The sequence below is a fragment of the Pleurodeles waltl genome, chromosome 8 (genome assembly GCF_031143425.1).
Source record: "Pleurodeles waltl isolate 20211129_DDA chromosome 8, aPleWal1.hap1.20221129, whole genome shotgun sequence".
Lineage (NCBI taxonomy): Eukaryota > Metazoa > Chordata > Amphibia > Caudata > Salamandridae > Pleurodeles > Pleurodeles waltl.
In genome coordinates, this window is record NC_090447.1 from 1,259,219,488 (window position 1) to 1,259,232,101 (window position 12,614).

Sequence of the window (12,614 nt, forward strand, 5' to 3'; positions counted from 1 at the left end):
TCTATCTGTTCTCTGTTTGTGTTCTTACCTGTGTGACCCAATCTTCATGCACTTTCCAGCTGATGAATGTTACATGAGGCGAAAGCGTTGCATAGTCAATTCCTATGTTAGGCATGTTGTCTACTCTTGGCAACTTCTTCCAGGTTCTGAAGATCAAAGAACAGGAGGTAAGTTTACTCTTAGATTAGTTATTTCAGTGGAGGTGTCTCTGAGAAAGGAGAAGAGGTGACTTGTGGACTTAAAGGCTAAAGCAACTATATTGTATCTTTGTTATCAGAGGTCAGAGTGAGTTCACATGTGTGGCATAGCTGACCTCCTTATGGTAATTAATCCTGAATTTCAGTGATAAACCTGTAAAAAACACAGCCAAGATGGGGAGGCTCTGCCTGGGAGGCCAGGCCATTGGGGCAAGGGTGGTAGTCCTTGATGAAAGGAGAGGTGGTTACAGAGAATGGATGTCTAGAGGGATGGCAATCTTATTTCAGTGTTCATCTCAGTCCAAAAGCTTATGGTGTCAAAACATTTGCCAAAATGAGTGTCAAATAACCTTTGGTTACGGGTTTGGTTGTCTTTGTGCATTAAGACCATTGCACAAGATGGGATGGCTTTTAAGTTTTGTAAAAGTAAATCTGCCGTTTAGGCTATATCTGTCACTGAGTTTATAAACAGACGTGGAAGGACAACAAAAGCAGCGATCGCAAGCTTACAGGAACATGACAGCTTTCATTGGTTCTCATTGTCTTATAAGTTATCCTGTGCATAAAATCAAAGAAGGATTTTCGAATTTTAAGTACTAACCTGAGAAGTTCTCCCACAGATGTCATGAGCAGAATGTTCACACATCCCTGCAAAATAGAGATAAAAACAAATAACTTTGCAATCCTGTGTTGTTGCACTGTTCAAACACTTATCTACTGCTACAAACGTGGGCTTTAAAATTCACAATCATTTTACTTGCAAGAACATCACTGACAGGCAAAGGAATATGTGTAGTATCTGTTGGTGGTGAAGAGCCCCTGTTGTCTTGTGAGCAAAAAGATTACGGAAAACATACTGGTGGTTCAAAAAAGTTCATGCGTAGGGATGCAATCACGGGTTACTTTGTTGTTCATGTTTATGATTACAGGTTTAAAGTCAACAAGTTTCAAGTAACGGGCTCTGGCATAATATCAGAGTGCACATTGTTCCAGTAATTACAGGGCACATTCTCGCCCCCGTGAAGGTTTTGATCTGCTGGAAATTACTGGGGAAAAATGTGAAAAAGGGTGCCTGCGCTGGAGCACTTGAGGCTGACCTGCACTAGGCAGCCTCAAGTGTGCTAGCAGTGCAGCAAAGCGACTTGCCTTGCTGCACTAAATGGCATGAATTTATAAGTAAATCTGCCCCCCAGTATGTGTGGTAACATGAGTTACTGCACATGCTGGAATTTAATGTCCACTTACAACGAGGGCCTAAAACACAACCATCCACACTTTCTCAACAAAACCTGAAATTACAAATTTGCCTATTTTAAACCGCAAAAAAACATTAACCAAATATCCAAGAACAATCCATAATATCATTCAAAAGGCTCACCTATGCTTCAGATCCATCATGCATGGATGTTGCTGGTACTCTGGAACACACTGAACTAAACTAAACGACTCTTTGACAAGCAAAACATCTAAACAACATCATATTCATCAAATCACTCACTCTGCAAGAAGCACGGCCACATGGCCTGCAGCGTCCTCCAGCACGAGTGCACCAAACACTCCATGCTTGCGCACTCAAAACACCACAACATAGTCAAAGAATCTCTCACTCCACAAGAGGCCCAACCTACAGGGTCATCAATCTCCTCCAGCAAAGGTGGTCAACAATTCCACGATGCCTGAACACACAGCACAACCCTCATACTTACAGGATTGGTATTGGTGTTTTACATTTTTGTTTTAATTATATCAATTATGCTATTTAGAGAGGCTTGATCCTGAAGAAAGTCCATAGCACTTGTGAAAGGCATAAAGAAGGGCCGATACATGTGGATCTAGTAGGAAGGGTAGAATTAGCCCACTTCTTACTTGCTTTAAATTCTACACCCCGGAGACACAAATAAAAGCGGTTGGTTCACCAGTAGGTAGTTTTACATTACTCCTTTCCTCTCTGCACTAACAACACCCCACACTAGCATTCAAGGTCCAGACAACCACATTTATGTAAATGTAGAAGGTACAAGGCGAGTGGCTAGAAATTGAGAAAGGTTAACACTCGGGGGAGGGTTTTTGGGAAGAGTAAGTAGAGTTTAATGGTTAGTTAATAAATGACTTAGAAAGGGGCATGCTCCTACCCAAAAAAAGAGTAAGACCCTTCTCATTAACAAACTATACATCTAGTGTTACTACATAGGAAAGAAAGCAGTCATAAATGTACTCCAAGTCAGAGCTGGAGTAAGTTCAGCACTGCCCACTGCACTCACAGGTACTGCAACATCCCCATAGGATATAATGGTAAAATAAATAACCTCATTTTCATTTCTTGAAAAAAAAAACAAATACACTTTTTTAATGCTAACAAAATAAATTCTAAATACATGTTATTTTTATATAATCTGAGTATCTTTTTTAATTTAAAAATAAGAGTAATTTTTATAAAAATGAATTGAATTAAATTAAAATAATGTTATACATAACTTTTAGTAATTTTTAATACACAAGAAATAAATATAAACCCTTCACCCTAGGCGGGTGTAATTTTTAAAATGATTCTTCAAAAATAACTTTAATTTAATGTAATACACTTACATTTAATAACGTGTAATTTAAAATTTATGTAATAGTGCAGAAGCAGTTTAAAAAAGTTCTACATTTTAAAAACATATACAATTATTAAACATTACAATTTAACATACAAACAGATTTTTTTTTTTTTTTTTAAATCTTTATTAACCTCTTGTCAATTTCCTTGTTCTTTACCAGAGGGAGATCTCTGCCTCGATTGTGGAGGTGTCTCCCAAGTGTTTGGAACATCAAATATGGTCATAAAGTCACAACTAATTGTAACTTTCTGGCCCCATTTGATGTTTCTAGTGAGTCCAGCCCCTATGTCGGGGTGGGGGCATGTGAGTATAGACTTTTGTGTAACTTTACAATCCTAAAGTGTGAATTAGCAATGTTAGTTTAAAGTGAAAGAGTAATTTTATACATGTAGATTTACTCATGTGTAAAGTGACCTCTGCAAATATCCCCGTACACAACTAACCATCTCCAAGAAGCAGAGCCAGCTTAAGGGCGTTGCGAGCGGTGTGACCTGGAGGGTGGGGGTGGCAAGGAGGGGGGTGGCACTGACCCCGGTGGGGGTGCTGTGTTTATCAATTACTTAAGATTTTAAAAGAACCTGGTGAAGAGTTCCTTGTGCATCCAGCTCTCTGGCAGCAATAAAAATGTCAAGATCTTGTGATTATTGTTCCTGCTAGAGAGAGATCGGAGTTTTGTCTAGTGGCAGTTTTGACTTGCCATAAAGTAGAGCAGAGGGTTAATAGGGCTGCAAAGAACCAATCTTTATTTTATGTGGATAACTGAGTGGATTAGTATAGCCACCCTTTACCAACACTTTAAAACAAATGAAACGGGCTACATGTTGCTAAAAGGAGAAAAATAATTTTACAATATTCAAAAGAAAGCAATGTCCAGATAATTATGCTTCAAGAGACGCACCTCTTGAGACAGGGATGTAAGGATCTTTTCTTGAAGCAGAGATGTGTGGAGAGCATAGTAGCAACAGATCAAGTACATTGTACTAAAGGAATTGCCCTGGTACTAAAAGTAAAATCAGGGGCAAATTTAGTTCGGTATAAGGCAGAAGAAGGAGGGCGATGGATAATTGCAGAAATAAAGGTCACAGAAGTGTGAGCAGCAAGTGCGTGCTCACTAAATGTGCTTTCGTGGGGCGTGGCTTGGGGCGTATACAAGGCGGTCACACTTTGAGAGTGCTCCGGACCCCTCCGTCATCCGCCGCCATTGCCTGCTGTTCCCGGCCCCACCGAGCCCGACACTCCAGATGCCTGATTAACCAAGACATGCTGGGCTCACAACTGGACCCTTCCCGGCATCCAGGCTCTCCTTTGGACCACACGAGGGCAGTGGTCCCGGGCCAAAGATGGCAGATATGCATGGGAGCGATCCTCCTGTAATAAGACCGGGAGGCCTTAACAAACTGACCTTGGCGGATCAGGCGCTGGGGGCCAGGTGGAGCGCTCATGGTGAGACCTGGCTGTAGTGTGCAGGGACAGCCAGAAGAGAGGACCTCTGTGAGAGGAGCTGAGACCCTGGGCTCATAGAGGCCGATCGAGGTGAGCTCAAGTACGCCATGGAGGAGCGGCTCCGGGGCGGTTCACTTGATTATCGGACTGCTGGTCTTGGAGCGGGTCTGGGGCGGCCCTGGGCCTGCGGGTCCACCGCGGCCAAGGACGGAGGCGGGAGAGGTGGAGAGCGGTCTGGGGCATTAAAGGGAAGGAGAGCAAGATAGCGAGGAGACAATGAGGCCTCAGGGCACCCCCGAATGGGACTTGGGGCTCGCAGACACGCTCGCCCGGATATCGGCCATGGGGGGTCGACTCCCTGCATGATTACTGCCGTGCCAGACCTGAGGGGTATCGGCCCTGGGAAGTGGATGGAGGGCTGCCGAGACCGGGCCCCACCCTTGTGTACACTAGTGGTTTGTGGTGTTCCCTCTGGCTATGGCTGCCCGGCTACAGGGATCCCTGGAGACTACTCCCCTTGAGACATTGGGCACCCGGGCTACCGAGACTCCATCCTAACCTGCCAAGAAGGCAATGAATGGGACTCCTCTTTAGACACAGTGCATCTTTGACCCACTTGACGCACTGGTCCGGAGCATTCACCCCAAGACTGTTGCGCCAGAGGAACAAGCATCTCGGCTTCCGAGCTGGTGCCACAGTCTATACCCGCTCCCGGTCCCCTGCTGATGTCAACCAGAGGCCATGATGAAAGACAAGCTCACCAAGCAGCCACCGGCCTCGCAACCAGGCATAGACAAGTTTGCGACACAACTCAGGGCCCAGGGCAGTGAGGCACCCACGAGCAGCACACCGGAGGTGGAGGCCCTGCACAATATCCTACGAGCCATCCAAGTATCACAGACCACCCCTGAGACAAAGATCAGGAAGGTGCGAGAAGATATCAGACTCGTGCGCCAAGACCTGCGTAACGCTGTGGGCTGCATCACTGAGATGGAGGGTCGTGTCTCGACAGTGGAAGATGAAGTTACGGATCTTAAATCCAAGGTCGCCCAACTGCTCATTCGGATGGCTGAACTCCATTACAGAGTGGAAGATGCTGAGAATCAATCAAGGCACACTAATTTGCACTTTGTTGTGTTTCTGGAGTGGGTGGAAGCTTCTCGGCCTGTCGAGTTCCTGAAGGACTGGATGCCTGCTGACTGTTGGAAATGGGGTCTTTGGTTGACAGTCAGGTTACCCACTGTTCAAGCAAGGACCCTCACTCTAGTCAGGGTAAAAGAGAATCACCCTCAGCTAAGCCCTGCTTACCCCCTTGGTAGCTTGGCAGAGCAGTAGGCTTAACTTCAGAGTGCTAAGTGTAAAGTATTTGTACCAACACACACAGTAACTTAATGAAAACACTACAAAATGACACAACACAGGTTTTGAAAAATAGGAAATATTTATCTAAACAAAACAAGACCAAAACGACAAAAATCCACCATACACAAGTCAAGTTATCAATGAAAAATCAAAAAGAGTCTTTAAGTAGTTTTAAAAACAAACTAGCGCTGCTAGAGTGAAAATGTACCTGGTGTGCGTCAAAAATAACCCCGCACGGGCAGGTGTGCGTCAAAAATAACTCTGCACGGCGGTACTTGAGTCAAAAATCCAGCCGCACGATGATCCGAAAATCCCGCAGCGCAGGTTGTGATCTCCCAGCCTCCGTCAGCGATGCTGCGCGTCATTTCTCCTGCTCCGTGCGTAGATTTTTCGGTCGCGTTTCCTGCGAGTGTCGTTTCTCAGCCGCGTAGCCGGCCGCGCGTTGTTTTTTCAGCCGCAGATCGGATTTGCGTCAATCTGTTCCCCGCACGGCGCTATGTGCGTCGATTTTCTTGTCTTTAGGCTGCCAGCTTCTCCTTTCAGTGTCCCAGGAACTGGATGGGCACCACAGGGCAGAGTAGGAGTCTCGCCAGAGACTCCAGGTGCTGGCAGAGAGAAGTCTTTGCGGTCCCTGAGACTTCAAACAACAGGAGGCAAGCTCTAGATCAAGCCCTTGGAGATTTCTTCTCAAGATGGAAGGCACACAAAGTCCAGTCTTTGCCCTCTTACTCTGGCAGAAGCAGCAACTGCAGGATAGCTCCACAAAGCACAGTCACAGGCAGGGCAGCTCTTCTTCCTCAGCTATTAAGCTCTTCTCCAGGAAGAGGTTCCTCTTGGTTCCAGAAGTGTTTCTAAAGTCTGTAGATTTGGGTGCCCTTCTTATACCCATTTTAGTCTTTGAAGTCACCTTTGTTCAAAGGGGACTCACACCTACTTATGAAATCCTGCCTTGCCCAGGCAAGGCCTCAGGCACACACCAGGGGGTTGGAGTCTGCATTGTCAGAGGCAGGCACAGTCCTTTCAGATGAGAGTGACCACTCCACCCCTCCCTGCTAGCAGAGATGTCTAATTAGGAAATGCAGGCTACACCCCAGCTCCCTTTGTGTCACTGTCTAGTGTGAGGTGAAAAACAACCCAACTGTCAAACTGACCCAGACAGGGAATCCACAAACAAGAGAGAGTCACAGAATGGTTTAAGCAAGAAAATGCTCACTTTCTAAAAGTGTCATTTTCAAACACACAATCTAAAAAACTACTTTACTAAAAGATGTATTTTTAAATTGTGAGTTCAGGGACCCCAAACTCCACATGTCCATCTACTCTCTAGGGGAATCTACACTTTAATAATATTTAAAGGTAGCCCCCATATTATCCTATGAGAGAGACAGGCCTTGCAACAGTGAAAAACGAAATTGGCAGTATTTCACTGTCAGGACATATAAACCACATTACTATATGTCCTACCTTATCCATACACTGCACCCTGCCCTTGGGGCTACCTAGGGCCTACCTTAGGGGTGCCTTACATGTAAGAAAAGGGAAGGTTTAGGCCTGGCAAGTGGGTACACTTGCCAAGTCGAATTTACAGTGTAAAAATACACACACAGACACTGCAGTGGCAGGTCTGAGACATGATTACAGGGTTACTTGTGTGGGTGGCACAACCAGTGCTGCAGGCCCACTAGTAACATTTGATTTACAGGCCCTGGGCACCTCTAGTGCACTGTACTAGGGACTTAACAGTAAAACAAATATGCCAATCATGGAGAACCAATGACATACACATTTTAAACAGGAGCACTTGCACTTTAGCACTGGTTAGCAGTGGTAAAGTGCCCAGAGTAATAAAAACAGCTAAATCAGAGTCCAGCACACATCAATAACCTGGAGAACAGAGGCAAAAAGTTAAGGGAGACCACGCCAAGGATGAAAAGTCTAACACGTGTCCCCCCCAGCTAAAAGTGGGGAGCAACTACCCAACCTCATGGGAGTTCTCATCACTAAGGCGGAAGAACCTGGACAGACCATCAGCATTGGCGTGCTCTGTACCAGGACGGTGTTCCACCGTGAAGTCCATCCCCTGTAGGGAAATGGACCACCTCAACAGTTTTGGATTCTCACCCCTCATCTGCATTAACCATCTGAGGGGCCTGTGGTCGGTCTGAACTCGGAAGTGAGTCCCAAACAAGTAGGGTCTTAGCTTCTTCAGTTCCCAGACCACAGCAAACGATTCGCGTTCTATGGCACTCCACCTACGTTCCCTGGGTAGTAACCTTCTGCTAATGAAGGCTACGGGTTGATCTAGGCCCACTTCATTAAGCTGTGAGAGTACTGCTCCAATACCATGCTCTGAGGTGTCTGTTTGCACAACAAACTCCTTGGAGTAGTCAGGTGCCTTCAGCACAGGTGCTGTGCACATGGCTGCCTTCAGGGCATCAAAAGCATTCTGGCAAGCCTCTGTCCAGATCACTTTCTTGGGTTGCTTCTTAGAAGTCAACTCAGTTAAGGGGATAACAATGGTACCATATCCCTTAACAAACCTCCTGTAATATCCTGTGAGACCTAAAAAGGCTCTCACTTCAGTCTGGGTCTTGGGAGGCTCCCAAGCCAGAATCGTGTCAATCTTAGGCTGTAGGGGTGCCACCTGGCCACTCCCCACCTGGTGTCCTAAGTACACCACAGAACCCTGCCCTATTTGGCACTTGCTCGCCTTAATAGTGAGGCCTGCCTTCTGCAGGGCCTCTAACACTCTCCAGAGGTGTTGCAGGTGTTCCTCCCATGTGGAACTAAACACAGCAATGCCATCCAGGTAGGCGGCACTGAACTCATCCAGTCCTGCCAACACCTGGTTGACCAACCTCTGAAAGGTGGCAGGGGCATTCTTCATCCCAAAGGGCATCACGTTGAAGTGGAAGTGCCGATCTGGAGTAGAGAATGCTGACCTCTCCTTTGCCCCCTCAGTTAAGGCAATCTGCCAGTACCCAGATGTTAAATCAAACGTACTGAGGTACTTGGCAGCTCCTAACCGATCAATGAGCTCATCAGCTCGGGGGATGGGGTGTGCGTCATTCTTGCTGACCGCATTGAGACCCCGGTAGTCCACACAGAACCTAAGTTCTGGAGTGGCACCAGGAGCAGCAGCCTTTGGGAACAATACCACTGGGCTTGCCCAAGGACTGCTGGAGTGCTCAAGAACCCCTAGGGTTAACATTTTGGAGACTTCCTCCTTAATGCAAGCCCTGACCATGTCAGTCACCCTGTAAACCTTATGTTTAACAGGTGTACTGTCCCCAGTGTCCACATCATGTGTGCACAGGTGTGTGACTCCTGGGATCAGGGAAAACAGCGAGGCGAACTGTCCCAACACATGGCGACAGTCCCTCTGCTGTTCCTCAGTCAGGGAGGGGGAGAGGATCACTCCCTCCACAGACCCATCTTTCTCTCCTGCAGACAGGAGGTCAGGAAGAGGCTCACTCTCTTCCTCCACCCGTCATCTGTCGCTAGGAGCATGGATAGCTCAGTTCGCTCAAAGTGTGGTTTGAGGCGGTTGACATGTAGGACCCTCAAAGGGTTCCTGGGGGATTGCAAGTCTACCAGATAGGTGACCTCGCTCTTTCTTTCCACAACCTCAAAAGGTACAGTCAACTTATCTTGTAGAGCTCAAGCAATTAAATTGTAAAGCCCCTCATACGTGTTTACCTTACTGCCCTTCACCCAACCATCCAGTGACCTGCAAAAAGAATCAACACATTCCAACCATGTTTGGGATTCCTTTCTTTTATAGGATCTAAACTTCTCCTTGTCCTGCTCAGGGGTGAGACCATACCTGGTGAGTAATGACAGGGTAGGTGAGACCCTGAGCATCCCCTAAGGCTGTCAGTGTGTCCCTCCCCTCTGCTTCAAAATGCTTCCACAGGGCTGCCCCCCAATGAGCTTCAGGGACCAGGTTCATGTGGAGAGCTGACTTATAACCCTTGAACCACAAGTAGATATCATCCTCCCTCTTATAATCCCTCACAAGGTCTTTTGGGATGTGTACCCTTCTATCAGGCTGCAGTGTAGGATTGCTGCCACCGTTCCTACTGGACTGACTCCTCTGATCTATCTCTTTTAAACTGAGCTCATGAGCCATTGCTAACTTCCTTTCCTCAATGGCCAGCCTTCTCTGTTCCATCTCTAGACTGAGCTTTTTAAGCTCCAATTGGTACTCCCTCTCTGCCTGTCTGTCCTGTAACTCTTCAGGTGTCAGACCCTTGGAGGACACACTGCTACCTGCCCTGGAGACTCTCTCCTGAGAAATAACAGGCCCACCCACTACATCAGTGTGAGTGACTTGCAACTCCTCCTCCCCCTCTGGCTCCTCATCTGTGTGCCCCTCAGCTGCTTTGGCTGTCATCCAGGCCCTCAGCGCCTTTTGCATCTCATCCTTCCTGTATGAGCTCTTAATGGGATAGCCAACATTACTACAAAACTGCTTCAACTGAGCCACTGTGTAGCTCTCCAATTTCTCCAAATCAAAAGCAGCTCCAGCTAGGGCATCTCCAGACTGAGACATGATGAGAGGTTAAAAAAATGCAAAGTTCCAAAAACAGAAAAGCAAGTTCTCAAATGAAGTTCTAGAAAAGTCAATCACAGGATCAGCGAAAAAAGAAACTGAATGCAGAGCAAAAACAGTCCAAATAGAAAAAAACAAAAACAAAAATCACAGGACTAGTAGTATGTGGTCACGTAGTGGTCTGAACAGTAGTGTACACTTAATTACTGTATGTCAAGTACAAATACAAGTCCAAATCCCAACCGCTGATCACCAATGTTAGAAATGGGGTCTTTGGTTGACAGTCAGGTTACCCCCTGTTCAAGCAAGGACCCTCACTCTAGTCAGGGTAAAAGAGAATCACCCTCAGCTAACCCCTGCTTACCCCCTTGGTAGCTTGGCAGAGCAGTAGGCTTAACTTCAGAGTGCTAGGTGTAAAGCATTTGTACCAACACACACAGTAACAATGAAAACACTACAAAATGACACAACACAGGTTTAGAAAAATAGGAAATATTTATCTAAACAAAACTAGACAAAAACGACAAAAATCCACCATACACAAGTCAAGTTATCAATTAAAAATCAAAAAGAGTCTTTAAGTAGTTTTAAAAACACACTAGCGCTGCTAGAGTGAAAATGTACCTGGTGTGCGTCAAAAATAACCCCGCACGGGCAGGTGTGCATCAAAAATAACTCCGCACGGCGGTACTTGAGTCAAAAATCCAGCCGCACGATGATCTGAAAATCCCGCAGCGCAGGTTGTGATTATCCCAGCCTCCGTCAGAGATGCTGCACGTCGTTTCTCCTGCTCCGTGCGTCGATTTTTCGGTCGCGTTTCCTGCGAGCGTCGTTTCTCAGCTGTGGAGCCGGGCGCGCGTCGTTTTTTCAGCCGCAGATCGGATTTGCATCAATCTTTTCCCCGCACGGCGCTCTGTGCGTCGATTTTCTTGTCTTTAGGCTGCCAGCTTCTCCTTTCAGGATCCCAGGAACTGGATGGGCACCACAGGGCAGAGTAGGAGTCTCTCCAGAGACTCCAGGTGCTGGCAGAGAGAAGTCTTTGCTGTCCCTGAGACTTCAAACAACAGGAGGCAAGCTCTAGATCAAGCCCTTGGAGATTTCTTCTCAAGATGGAAGGCATACAAAGTCCAGTCTTTGCCCTCTTACTCTGGCAGAAGCAGCAACTGCAGGATAGCTCCACAAAGCACAGTGACAGGCAGGGCAGCTCTTCTTCCTCAGCTATTCAGCTCTTCTCCAGGCAGAGGTTCCTCTTGGTTCCAGAAGTGTTTCTAAAGTCTGTAGATTTGGGTGCCCTTCTTATACCCATTTTAGTCTTTGAAGTCACCTTTCTTCAAAGGGGACTCACACCTACTTGTGAAATCCTGCCTTGCCCAGGCAAGGCCTCAGACACACACCAGGGGGTTGGAGTCTGCATTGTCAGAGGCAGGCACAGTCCTTTCAGATGAGAGTGACCACTCCACCCCTCCCTCCTAGCAGAGATGTCTAATTAGGAAATGCAGGCTACACCCCAGCTCCCTTTGTGTCACTGTCTAGTGCGAGGTGAAAAACAACCCAACTGTCAAACTGACCCAGACAGGGAATCCACAAACAAGGCAGAGTCACAGAATGGTTTAAGCAAGAAAATGCTCACTTTCTAAAAGTGTCATTTTCAAACACACAATCTCAAAACCAACTTTACTAAAAGATGTATTTTTAAATTGTGAGTTCAGGGACCCCAAACTCCACATGTCCATCTACTCTCTAGGGGAATCTACACTTTAATCATATTTAAAGGTAGCCCCCATATTATCCTATGAGAGAGACAGGCCTTGCAACAGTGAAAAACGAAATTGGCAGTATTTCACTGTCAGGACATATAAACCACATTACTATATGTCCTACCTTATCCATACACTGCACCCTGCCCTTGGGGCTACCTAGGGCCTACTTTAGGGGTGCCTTACATGTAAGAAAAGGGAAGGTTTAGGCCTGGTAAGTGGGTACACTTGCCAAGTCGAATTTACAGTGTAAAAATACACACACAGACACTGCAGTGGCAGGTCTGAGACATGATTACAGGGTTACTTGTGTGGGTGGCACAACCAGTGCTGCAGGCCCATTAGTAACATTTGATTTACAGGCCCTGGGCACCTCTAGTGCACTTTACTAGGGACTTAACAGTAAAACAAATATGCCAATCATGGAGAACCAATTACGTACACATTTTAAACAGGAGCACTTGCACTTTAGCACTGGTTAGCAGTGGTAAAGTGCCCAGAGTAATAAAAACAGCTAAATCAGAGTCCAGCACACATCAATAACCTGGGGAACAGAGGCAAAAAGTTACGGGAGACCACGCCAAGGATGAAAAGTCTAACACTGACCAACTCTTGCAATTGTTTGTGATCGAGAGAGCGCACAGGGCACTCATTCCAAAATCCACCACTGGTGCCCCATGACACCCAAAGATAGCTAGAA

At 46.4% G+C, this 12,614-nt stretch overlaps 1 protein-coding gene across 1 annotated transcript in view; it reads right to left on the reverse strand.

Annotated features, from left to right (window-relative positions):
- Positions 1-12,614, reverse strand: part of LOC138248527 (cilia- and flagella-associated protein 337-like) — a 513,680-nt gene that overhangs the window by 378,516 nt on the left and 122,550 nt on the right. The window contains exons 10-11 of the mRNA XM_069202182.1: positions 799-845; positions 29-146 (exon numbers count right to left, since the gene is read on the reverse strand). Coding sequence (XP_069058283.1) covers positions 29-146; positions 799-845 — 165 coding nt within the window. The remainder of the gene's footprint in view (positions 1-28; positions 147-798; positions 846-12,614) is intronic.